The 12,180-nt window shown below is 48.1% G+C and overlaps 1 protein-coding gene across 1 annotated transcript in view; it reads right to left on the bottom strand.

The window, feature by feature from the left end:
• Positions 1-833: 833 nt before the first annotated feature.
• LOC119464161 (uncharacterized) overlaps positions 834-12,180 on the bottom strand; it is a 66,307-nt gene continuing 54,960 nt past the window's right edge. Inside the window, exons 2-3 of the mRNA XM_037725012.2 lie at positions 10,190-10,542; positions 834-6,236 (exon numbers count right to left, since the gene is read on the bottom strand). Of these exons, the coding sequence (XP_037580940.1) occupies positions 5,142-6,236; positions 10,190-10,542 (1,448 nt within the window). The 3' untranslated portion in view covers positions 834-5,141. The remainder of the gene's footprint in view (positions 6,237-10,189; positions 10,543-12,180) is intronic.

Consider the following 12,180-nt stretch of genomic DNA (forward strand, 5'->3'; position numbering starts at 1 on the left):
GAAAGGGAAAGGTTGGCGCTATCTTCTGCAGCCCTTGAGGGAGCACGGCTCAGCGCCAACCAAGTACGCCGCAGTGCGCCACAGAGCGATCCCCCCCTCTCCCCTGGTGGTCTGCCAGCTGTAAGCGCCGAAGCGCGGTGTCACACGCCACCTGTATTCCTATTGGCTCTTAATTAAGGTGTGACGTCACACCACGCTCTCTCTCCGTAACAAACCCTCTCTCATATTCTCTCCTTCATTTGTTCCTCGTCACCACTTGTGACGTCACACACTTCCCTCCTCCTCTCCATTCTCTTTTCTCTCACGCCAAAGAGGTAACTGACGGACGCCGCCGGGTTTTCATTCGCATGAGCGTTCTAATGCTGATGCTGATGCATTAAAAAAGGTATATGCCGTGATGCTTGAATGCTTTTTTGCAGGGTTTCTCGTTCATTATCAAACTCCACGCAAACTGTCAGGCATCCCCAGAAAATTTTGCAATCAAAGGTTGTGTCGCATGAAGCAAACACTTGACCTTCGGAGCCCTGCTACTTAAGTTAATTATAGGCGTCGTTTTTCGCGTTTATGCTTGTTCCACTAAATTTAATGCACTAAAATCGATTTCCGGGTGTCTCTTTTTATGTTTCCGGGTCATTTGTTATTCCGGATTGACCAATGAATAAAATTGGGTGCCCACCCATTGCTGGAGAAACTTGTACTTTCAGTCATATACATTCCAAAAACAAGTCAAGACTGCAATTGGCTTCCCGCTTCCATCGTCTCCGAGACTATAATCACGAGATGTTTCAAGTCGGTTGTCTGTGAACATGTTGTTTTATTAGAACAGTTTTTTTTGTTGTCACCACTCCTCTCTGTAGCGCCTGTGCGGGCCCGAGAGGAAATGAATGAAAGTTATTCAGGCTCAAAAGTCATTGACCTGGTAAACACATTTATATACATACAAAATAAACAAACACTGCAAGTTTCTTGGGCAGGCTACAACATCACAGTTGAACTCAGGAACATGAACACCCGATCGGCATATTGGCACTGCGGAAAAATCGCGACAGGTCACGGCACAGCCGCTACTCACAACGGAAAGATACAATGCTGGTGACATCACGATGGGAATCATGATGTCATCTTTCACGTCACCGTGCATTGCGATGGAACCATCAGGTCATCTTTTTTGCCACGGTTACATCGATATGAAATTATGAGGTCATCCTTCACGTCACTATTGCGTCACCATGGGAACTTCGACATCATGTTTCGCATCACCGCTTTCGCGCATCAAGGCTGTTTCGTCTCTAAAACTTAAAGCATACGCACCATCTGGATTGCCGAAAACCCGGGAAAAACATGTTTTGGCAGAGAGCTCATTGCCTGGTAAATATACTTTTGGATATTCACTTCTCATACGTCATTTGACCCGTCGTTTCTTCTGGAACGCAGCACAGTGATTCGATAAGTGCTGAAAAGGGGCGAAAAATCATGCATTATAGGCTCTATAAGCATCCGTACTTTCCTAAAGTAATTGAAAGAAAGTCGGGCGAAAAAAAAAGAAAAAAGAAAAAACTAAGCACACCGATGTCAGTCTACAGTACACCCAAAAGCATTCGCACCGTTTGGGAGTTATTGTGTCCCATAACAGTACAGTCATCAGTCGTGCGTGCCCAATTCCTTTATTTAACGCTTTGCGCTCGCTACTTTTCTACCAAAAACGCTATGTCGCGCTGATGCGCGCATGTTTTCGTGACCTGAAATTACCGGAAAGTGCCGTGATGAAAGTACCAGCACTACAGAAACGAAGCGCACGTGAGATAAATGACGATTACGCTTGAGGGACAAGAGAAACCGCAAAATTTTGAAATTTTCTTCGAGCTTGTATACAGTGACAACAACAGCTACATTCTGTCGGTCTCTTGCGTATTCTTCTGGGCACTTCGTAGCAAGTTTGTGGTGACCTTATGATGACATTGTGATACTGTATAGTTATTGTGTGCCAGATTTGTGACCCCAACATGCGCACATACACCGACCGTGGGGATAGACGCGCAGATGCCAAGTCGATGTTTTTGCGCATGCGTGATCTTTTCTAAGGATTTGGCGACGGCGACCCAGACCTTCAACGACAACATTTCGAACGGGTTGAAGAGCCCACGACAAGTGCTACAGCTATCGGTGTAAAATCTTCGCTGATACTCTAAACTCGCTTTCCGACTTCAATTTCAGTTGCTTGCCAAGTTATTCGCTGGACATGCCGCAGTGTGTGTACGTAAGGGACAAAATGTTGCTGTCTGCAGCATAAACATCCGTTTTCGAACAAAAGTGAGAGAAAAAGAGAGATATCTAGTTGTAATATTCTGGATGTGATTACAGATCTGATGTGACGTACTCTGCGGCATTTATAATCATCGGGTGTGTGAGGTACGGTGATTAAAATCGAATGAATGCGCTAAGACAACGTTTAGAAGCACCAAGAACTGCGCTTATGCGGTTATAATGTCGAGGGCGGTTGCAGCAGCATTTTTACACGTACAAGCGAACATAGCAGCAGGAAATGCAAAGGGATTCGCAAACGGCCTCGCTAACATATATATGAAGGTGCGCTGTAGCAGAACAATAACAGCTTGCGCCGACTTGGCAGCATCATATATGGCACTTTCACACGAAACCACACTCAGAGCCATGGTTGTCGTTGATATGTACAGTTGCAAAGTTTGCTTTGTAAATAAAAGGATATTCCACAAAACTTGAAAGTATATTTGTCAGACCTTGCGAGGCGGCGAAGAGGCAAGACCTCGACGTCCCCACGTGGGAGGCCTAGGCCCAGCCAACTAAACTGCTGGTTTCAGTAAAAGTTTCTTCTTCTTCTTCCTCCTCCTCCTCGGGTGAATCGAGCTCGTGGGAGCTCCGGATCGTCAACACGTGAAGAAGAAGACAAAGGAACACGCACACGCAGATACTACTTTTGTCCCACGCCATGATCCTTGGGCAAATTTGCATGTTTGCACTTTCAAATGCACTAATTACAGCCTTAAATTGCTTCGAGAAAAAAAAAAGACGTGTGCTCTCATTTCATCCGCGTATCAGCGAACAGTAAACTCGAAATTACAAATTGCAATGAAGAAAAAAAAAAAAACAGAGGCTAACAACGAACTAGCAGACAATAACTAAGATATATTTTAATACAAAATTGGGAACTGCCGTATAAGCAGCAAAGATCGACAAACGTCTAAATTTGATTATCCTACCAACGTGTTTCCTTTCGTTTGCGATACGTCACGCAACTGACAGCAGCGGATGGTTACGAAGGAATTGAGTTGCGCGATATGTAGAAAAGGGAGTTAAATATGAGACAAGCGATTACTCTCGCACGAAGGAGTCATCAGCACTCCCTTTGGTCTTTGAGTATAGATCCCAAGAGGTACGTGACCAAAGCTGACACAGGGGTGTAGATGTACTCCCAACGTTGATGTGGCCCATTGATCAGCCAACTACTATCTGGTCCAGACTTGCTAACTGTTTTAATGTGGTAGTGATCACTATTCCTTTTTTGTTCCGGCATTAACTGGCAAACTTCCTTCTATGTTAACAGTACCGGTTTTGCGGTATGTTATAAAACATGTAATCGCTTATACGTGATGTACCCAATGCTAGAATACCATTGCAAGGTAATTACGTGCAATTTATTGTGCACTGTGATCTTTAAGGCCCGCATGCTGCATTAGCAAGGGTTTCCACGATCTTTGTCCCATGATATGACAACATGAAAGAAGGTCATGGCGAGACCTGAATGTATCAGTGTACACTCGGAATGCATTGATATGTTAAAACATCACTCTCAAAATACCCCGGTGGATTGAAACTGTGCTTTTTGAGTCTGGAAGCGCAAAGTATTGGCTGCAGATTGTTTCTCGTGCATTATCATCACGTTGTTGATTTGATTTTAGCTATTTGTCAATGGAGCCGTTCTATCTGTAAGATTGTGTGAGTTTAACGTGTCGATATAAAAGATGCTCAAACTTTAACGCTCTTTAGCTGTAGTGAACACTGCAGACCCCGTAGGTCGCGTACACGACTTGGCCAAATGCACTTGTGCAAAACACACATGCACGCGTGACAGATCCTTTGCAGAGTAGCACGTAGGCGAATACTTCTACGCCCACAAACATCCCTGCTTTTAAATAAATAGCCCTTTCCTCTCTATTTTTCTTGAAAGCTCGCAATGACGCGCGCTTGCGTTCCATTCATGGCGTCATAAATCTAAAGTCTGTTATACGTAGATTACTGTTACGGGCCGCCAGTGAACACATGGATCGGAAACAAGTGAAACCGGAACGTGTGTCACAAGACGAGAATATCTCCGATATTAGTATGACACGAAAATATAAGCCGGAAATTAAGTGAAATTAAGGCAGAGTCACGTGGTCATGACGCAAACGGTACCCCGCGGTCCGAAATTGAGGGAAATACGAGTACATAGGGCGAAAAAAAAATTAAATTACCTTTACCCATGTCCTAATGAACATTTTAAAACTTTTGGCAAGAAAGTACTCCATCAGTGACGACTTCTGGCTACCCATCATTTCGTTGGCTCGAGCCAGAGAGATTCAGGAAACATTAGGCGGTATGTTTTTTTGCAAATAGAAAAAGGTGGCTGTGCTGTTAATTTTCGTGCTACCTTTAAAGCGCACGTAAAAAGGGCCATGGATCGCTTTGAACTTTTGAAAATTCTGCGAGTGGCCCAATACTGATGATAAGGGAATCTACGAAAATAAGATAAATCAAAAACACAGACATAGCAGAGAAGTGGGGCCGAAGACAAATGTGCGTCTCACACTTTTGCGAACCACGGGCAGCATTCGAGTGCTTGCCTATGTCCTTTTCGCATTGTTTTGACGCAAAGATTGTACGAATACACGAAGTCGCAATTTTGCCTCGCGTTGATGGCGGCTGTTCTTGGCAAACCGGAAGTTGTCGTTTGGTGTTTGGCGTCTTCCTTCCGCCGCAGTTCCTCGTCTGTGACCGCCGTGGCCCAGACACAGTCAGTATCTTTGTTTTCAGGGGAAAGCCCTGTACCGAAGGCTGCTACTGACAATAGAGCTTGCCAATAGGCTTACGCGGAGGCTGACATTCAAATCTCGCCGAGCCCGCGTTCACGCAATCGTGTCGGGAATGGCCGTGTATCTCACTGAAGGCGGGTCCCTGAGCAAGAGCGCCTCTTTAGGGAAATGCACGCAGTGTCGGATGCACCAGACGACGCCGACGATGGTGAATATGGTGATTGACGTCCCGAAGAAGATGATTGATCCGAAGATGCCCGAATTCCGCTGGTGCCACTTGGACTGGTCAGAATCAATCACGGAGTAGCTGGCATCTTCACCAGCAATCGCCTTGGTCGTAAGAGAGCTAGCTGTGGTCGTCGTCGTGGACGGCGATGTAGTGTCCGACGTCAAGGTCACCCCCGTTGGCTTCACGGACGTTGTTGTCGTGACGTCGCGTGTTGTGGCGGCTGGTGACGTCGTCACAGCGGGCGGCGTCCCTGCGTCTGTCCTTGCGCCCGAAGTGGTGTAGTGAGGCGTCACGGACGAGATTTCAGTTGCCGTGTCCACTTGAGAAGCAGCGGACGTCGTGTTGGCTTGTGAGGCAACGGACGTTGTGGTAGCTTGGCCGCCAGCGAGTTCGGTACTCGTCAGGCAGTACGTGTAGGGCATCGAGTCGCACGCTGAGTCGGCAAACACGAGGCACGGCGCGTCGTCGCTCTTTCGAGACCAGGCGAGCACGGGCCGACCATGTGCCGGCGAGACGTGTTCTCTCCTCAGCGTGGTCCAGGACTGCGCCGTCACGTTGAACCTCCACAGCTCACAGTCAGTTCCGAGCTCCCTCCACAGCCAGAGGTCTTCGCCTCCAGTCCAGGAATAGGACTTGGCTAGAGAGTCCGGGTAATTGGGGGTGCCTTGGCTCCACTGGGAGGCGACGTTCCAGTTCTTGTACACGGTCAGTCCTGAGGCCTTCCAGAGGATGGTGGTACTATTGAGGAGGGCGGTGCCGTTATGGTACTTGTCCGTGATGACGTACACTTGGTCCCGGTGGTACCATGTGTGTGTGTGTGACTTCCTGGCGGGCAGCACCGGAAGCCTCGTGGACTCGGTGACGTTGATGTGGCCGTCACCGAGGAACCTGGTGAGGGAGCCGGTCTTGAGGTTGAGCATTTGGATCTCGTCCGGAGTGCACCAGATTGCGGCCGTTGCCTGCGTAAGAAATGAGTGATCGTCAACTAGAGAAATGATTACGAGTGGTACGCAAGCAGTGCTGCCTTTGTGATAACTCGGCTGGCGTGCATTGGTTGACGCACTTAAAGCAGTGCCAACTCGAAGCATCATTGGCAGGCCTGGCAAGCACACTAACCGTCGCTAAAGCGAACATATTCTCGCGCTTGGTGCACGGCTGTCGCCATCTGGTTCACGTGCTTATGGCAGCACGCACAGCCCACGACTCTGCTTCTGTGAACACAACGGGGAATTAATGCGTCTTGGCGAAATGAATACAGAGGTAGTTAAGCTTTCTTCGATATTAGGGACGTTTATTCCAGTGAAGCTTGCAGTCATGAGCCAGCGCTCGTGTCTGGTATCTATTTTTTACTTACACTTAGTGGCTTGCACCGTTGTAATCACGAAAATTGAACTTGCAATAGCAACCTATACTTTAGTGCACTTCTAAAGTACAGCAGGCTATACTCCTTCCCACATCGTTTATTTCCACCCTTATATTCCGCTCAACGACGCAACATGATGCACCAATTGGCCCCACAGTCAACAATTCTATAAGTTAGTGTTTGCAGTGGTTTGTGTCATCTTGTCTGAATCCTCTTGTGTGTCATATCTGTAATCGCGCAAAATATAAGCCGGTAAACGACGCGAAATGTGTGCAGGAAAAGATAGGAGGAAACAGCCGCCATTCACCCAGTGCATGCTAGATGGTTCCACAATACCGCGCGTCGTAGCAAAAACAGACAATTCACCAACTCGCGTTACCTTGGCCTTTCTAGCGTTAGTTAGCCAACGCGTGCACTTTAGAGCGTCCCTGAAACGGCGTGTACAAATTTTGTAGACGCGAGGGTACAGCTACAGTAAAACATTCGCGCCACAATTTAAGTGAAGCGGCCCTTATTAAGAGCGCTACGGACGATTACAAGTTACCCTCCTCCCCAGCGATGCTTTTAAGTGCGCAGCACTTTAGTTAAGGGCACGGGCTGTCGGCGTCTAATGTGTCATGTCGTCACACTCAGAAAATACAAGCGCAAAACAGGGCCAAAACATGCCAATGCCAGCGCAAAACCGGGTAATATAAACTAACTAGATTCAGAATAATATAACACACAGGAATACTCATGAATTAATCGAATTATTTAAGAGAAATTCGTTAAAATAGCGTCTCACGCACCCGGCTAATACCGGCGCAGTGCAACAGAGGACGCCACCACCCCACAAGTGGGGTGGTGGCGCAAAATTAGTTTTGAAGCAAAATTAGTTTGAGCTAAATTAGTTTTGAAGAAAGGCTCAGGAACATGGATGAAAATAAATGGGCGGCTAAAGTGCACAAGTATCTCTACATGAAAAGCGTAGACACAGAATGGAGGAAGAGGTCAAGGAAGTTGGCAACCAAGTACAGGATAATCGAAACTGCAAATAGACAACCAGGAGTCATCAGAAAGAAAGTGAGAGAAATAGAGACCGTGAATTGGATGCAAAGAATGGAAACAAAAAGGACAATGGAGATTTACAAGAATGAGAAGAAAGAAATTAGAAGGGAAAATCTGTACGATAACACAAAGGGCAGTGCCTTGCTATTTGAGGCTCGAGCCGGTTGCCTAAGGACGAAAACATATCGGAACAAATATTCGGAACTAGATGAGACATGTGCATGCTGCAGTAAAGATCCAGAAACCACTCAGCACATCCTGATGGAATGCGACGGGATCCACCCAGCGAGAACCGTAGGTAACGTGCAACTCCCAGAAGCGCTTGGTTTCAAAGTGCAAGGAAACATAAACAGATCAGCCGTAGAGATCAGCAAGAGACGATTGGAGTACTGGTGGAAAAAAAGCAGGGAAAAGATGGATACGACCTGATCTCTTAAAATCATAGGCAGCGGCACAAGGTAAATTTTTGAAAAAGGAAAATAATAATGAGAGGTATACAAAAATGCTAGATAAAGAACATGTATAGTATACCTGATTAAATCAAGCAGGCTAGGTGACTATTTGTTGCCGCCCCGTTTCAAAGGGGATGCCAATGAATCATCATCATCATCATGGAAGAATTCCGCTCGCCAGCGCGCGACATCTGGCGGGAGAGGAGGAGCGCGCCTAGAGCCGTTTCCGCGCGCCCGCACGCTCTTTCCCGCCATGAACGCCGAGCAGCAAGCTAAAGTTTTTAGGGACTTCACAGCAAGCACGCTTGAAGCGACAGCGGGCGCTCGCCCGTGAAAGACAGTGCCGACGCAGGGATGATCAAGCGATGCGCGCCCGAGAAGCTGAAGACTGCTCGCCAGCGCAGGCATGCAAATCCCAACATCGTAAAGAGAATAGCTAAACACAAGATAAACACAGGGAAAACACCGGCTAATCTCTGCTCCGCACTCCCCAGCTTTCACGTTGAGTGGAACTGCATTAGCGCCGAGTTTACCATTACATTAGCGCCGAGCGACGCCACGATAATATTTAATATTGTTTCTCCTTGACTCGTTCACCGAGTGATAGGGGCTAAGCTCCGCCTTCATTGGCTCTGCTGCATAATGTGACGTCGTGTCGTCTACTTCCGGTTGTGTTGGAGCCAGAGCACGATGCCTCCCCAACCCCTCCACTAGCCGCATTGCCGTCGATCCGCAGCGAGAGCTATCCAAGCAGCGTGCGTCGCCGCGCCGAGCGTGTCCGTTATTCCGGTTAGCACAGGCGAGCTGGGCGTTTTGATGGAGAGGAGTAAACTAAGCTCCCTCCATACTACTACCGCTGTGATGAAAGAGCTTTAGCGTAACCGTGAGCGGCCAGCACGGTGCAGCTTCCTGGTGGCGCAGAGTTTAACGAGCCAAACACAGCTAACATTGCTGTAAGCAAGTGTAAAACATTTTAAACATTTAAAAAGACAGCGTGCTCGTGATTACGATCCTGTCGAAAATTTAGATCAGCAGCAAAGTAGAATACACTTGGCTACTGCTATATTAGCTCTGTGTTTGTCTGATTGAGATTTGTGCCACCAGGTGCTGCACCGTGAAGGTCGTTCACGTTTGCGCCTCTGCTCACCCGGTAAAACGCCCAGTCCACTTGCGCTTGAGTTCACCCGAATACCGGACACCCTAGAACTCTCTATTGTGGTAGTAATCCTCCGGCGTGAAGTGACGGCCAGACGCTGGCGCCGATCGGATACCGACAGCCCGATGTGCAGTAGCCACCCTCTCGCATGTTGCCTTGCAGAGGGACACGATGTCGCAGCTTGACCTGGCTATCGCCGATCGCTACATTTGCAGTCCACAACGTAACAAAGGCGGTCCATGGTGCTCGCGAAAAGAAAGCTCGAGACCAACACTGACCGCACCTCGCGTCAACACGGAGAGCGTTGTAACGCAAGCAGACGACATTTGCTCTGTGGCGGAAGCGCTTGACTGCAGTGATAAATTGTCGTTGTGTATCCTCTTCCTGTTACATTTTTATAGAAACAAATTATCTAACATTTCAACTATTGCGAACGACAATTGTTCATCGTAAAGCTGAATAAAATTGATAGATGACGCAACCTGGGTAGCCAATCGGAGAGCTCCCCCAACTGACGTCAATTGGGCTAACTACGTCAATTGTGAGGGGGCGGCTGAAGACTCGCGGGAGCGACGCCGCTGCGATTGGTAGCGAAGCACATTTATGAAATTTAATAATGAATTACACGCCTTACGCGGAGCGCTTAAATGCGTCACTTAATGATCAGAAGGACGTAGCCTAACCACTAGTACGTTTGTAACAAAATCGTCAGAATTGTTTCAAGGGCCCTTTAAGCTGTGACCGATGACCAAGATCGCGTGCGTCATCACCACCGTGAGAAGATAGGCCTTAGCTTGCTATCGTTATCCCTTTCTGCCGCAGCTTTATGCGGAAAGCTTTTAGACGGACTTCATTTTTTATCGCGTTCTTAGCGTACTTACGAATAATGCTTACCGGCGTGCCGCCACGCGCCTGTCCCAACGTGACGTTCCTCCAGGCCGATACGCGGTGCGTGTGCAAGAAAGCGTGAACACCGTCGTACAGCAGCACGTGGCGGTCGCTGGCGCACACCACTCGCCAGGCGTCGCCGCTGAGCTTCTGGGGCAACGGCGAGTCCCGCCAGACGGCGCCCCCTCCGGTGCCGCCGCCGCCTCCTCCTCTGCTGCTGACCGGCGGTGACGGAGACAGCGTCCAGATCTTGGTGGCGCTGAGGGCGTACAGCGAGCCGTCCGGGGACCGGTGGCCCGAGAACGGGAGCAGGCGGCATGACGTCGGGGACGGGGTGGGTTCTGGCATCCTGACTCTCTCTGCGAACACGAGGGGAGGGGGGATAGAGCGGAGGAATGTTAACGAACAGGGTGTAACGCTCATAACGAACCAAACACGAGGCAGTCACCTGAACGACAGCGCGAGCTTACGTACAACTTGTCCGTATTACCGCTTATTACCATCATCATCCTCATCATCATTCATGAACCCTTAAAAGCCCCTGTTGGGGTATTACATGTAGGGAATGCCGGGTTACCGCGGATATGTGGACGACAATTACAACGTTAGTAGCGACACCTTGTGGCCCTTTATCCAACTACAACGCGTTAGAAATGTTTTACCGCGACGCCGGTGTTTCTCGAGGTTTGCCGCACACTTCCGGATGCAACGAAACGCCTGACATGGCGGCATTCGGCCCACTTCAGGCTGAACGGGTAGCCGTTTCTAACCTGTTTTCCCCTTTCACGGTAAGTGAATGGTGTTGTAGACTCTTGCTACGCCCACGTTGCCTGCAAACTTGGGGCGTTATCTCGGCGGTATTCTTGAGGTTGTTCTCGATATCGAGGGATGGAGGCCTAGCCCATGATCGCACTAGTGTGCTAGAATATTCAACAAACAAAATTCAACAAACACTAAACGAACACGCACCTTCATGCTTGCTCAAAAACCAACACCCAAACTTTAGTGTCTTGTGTCATTAATAACAGTTCTTTTTGAAAAAAAAATGTAACAAACATTTTTCTAAAAGCCTATATTGTTACCTTTGTTCGTGGGACCTCTTTGGGTCCCAGGTGTGACAAGGGTTGTTCAAGGGCACGGTACAGGTCCCGACGCCCACAGGGGTATGTGCCAATGCGATTGGACCCTTTTTGCGCTATCACCAGGGTCGGTCCTAAGTTTTGCACACGCACACGAAAAATGCACGGAAGCCTAGCCATACACAGTTTCGCTGTAAAAAAAAAAAAAAAAAAAAAAGAAAAAAAAAAAAAACCTCCGACGTTTCGGAGCCCGGGCGGCTACTCCTTCAGTGGTGCAATGGCGTGATGCGTAGCAGTGTTTATGTGCGTCTCTGGTGCTTTGACAGGCGCGCTGACACTTTTCGTAGATCTTGAGCGTAAACGGCGGGTAGTAACTTTTCTCTTCAAGACGACAGCCCTAGCGGGGCTAATCTGGTGATCAAAAAGCTCGCAGTGTTCTGCCACGGCACTGCGTTCTCTGCTTAGGTGGCGAATGCCATTCTTGTAATGACGAATTCTTTCCGGGAAGTTTCCAGTGTCTCCAATATACGACGCGTGGCATTCGGTGCAGGTAATCTTGTACACAATGCCCTGCGCCTTTTCAACAGGAACGTAGTCTTTTGCCCCATCCAGGCAGATATCTGCCGATTGTTTACTTTTGGTTCTGCAAGCTCCATTTGACAGAGTATCGAAAGTGGACAAATGCGATAGATGAGACTGTACGTTACGTGATATTGGTATATTATTTACGACGGTACTGAAAAAGTCCTACTGACAAACCATTAGTATATTACACAGGGTGTTTACTACATCCATTTTGTCTTCTTTGCATCTCTGATTTGCTCCGTTTATAGAATTGCGATACCGTTTTGTATTGCTGATTTACAATGTTGTGAAATGCATGCTTCTGTTTCTATGTTTCTCAATTTTGAGATATTC

The sequence above is a fragment of the Dermacentor silvarum genome, chromosome 9, assembly GCF_013339745.2.
Source record: "Dermacentor silvarum isolate Dsil-2018 chromosome 9, BIME_Dsil_1.4, whole genome shotgun sequence".
Classification (NCBI taxonomy): Eukaryota; Metazoa; Arthropoda; class Arachnida; order Ixodida; family Ixodidae; genus Dermacentor; species Dermacentor silvarum.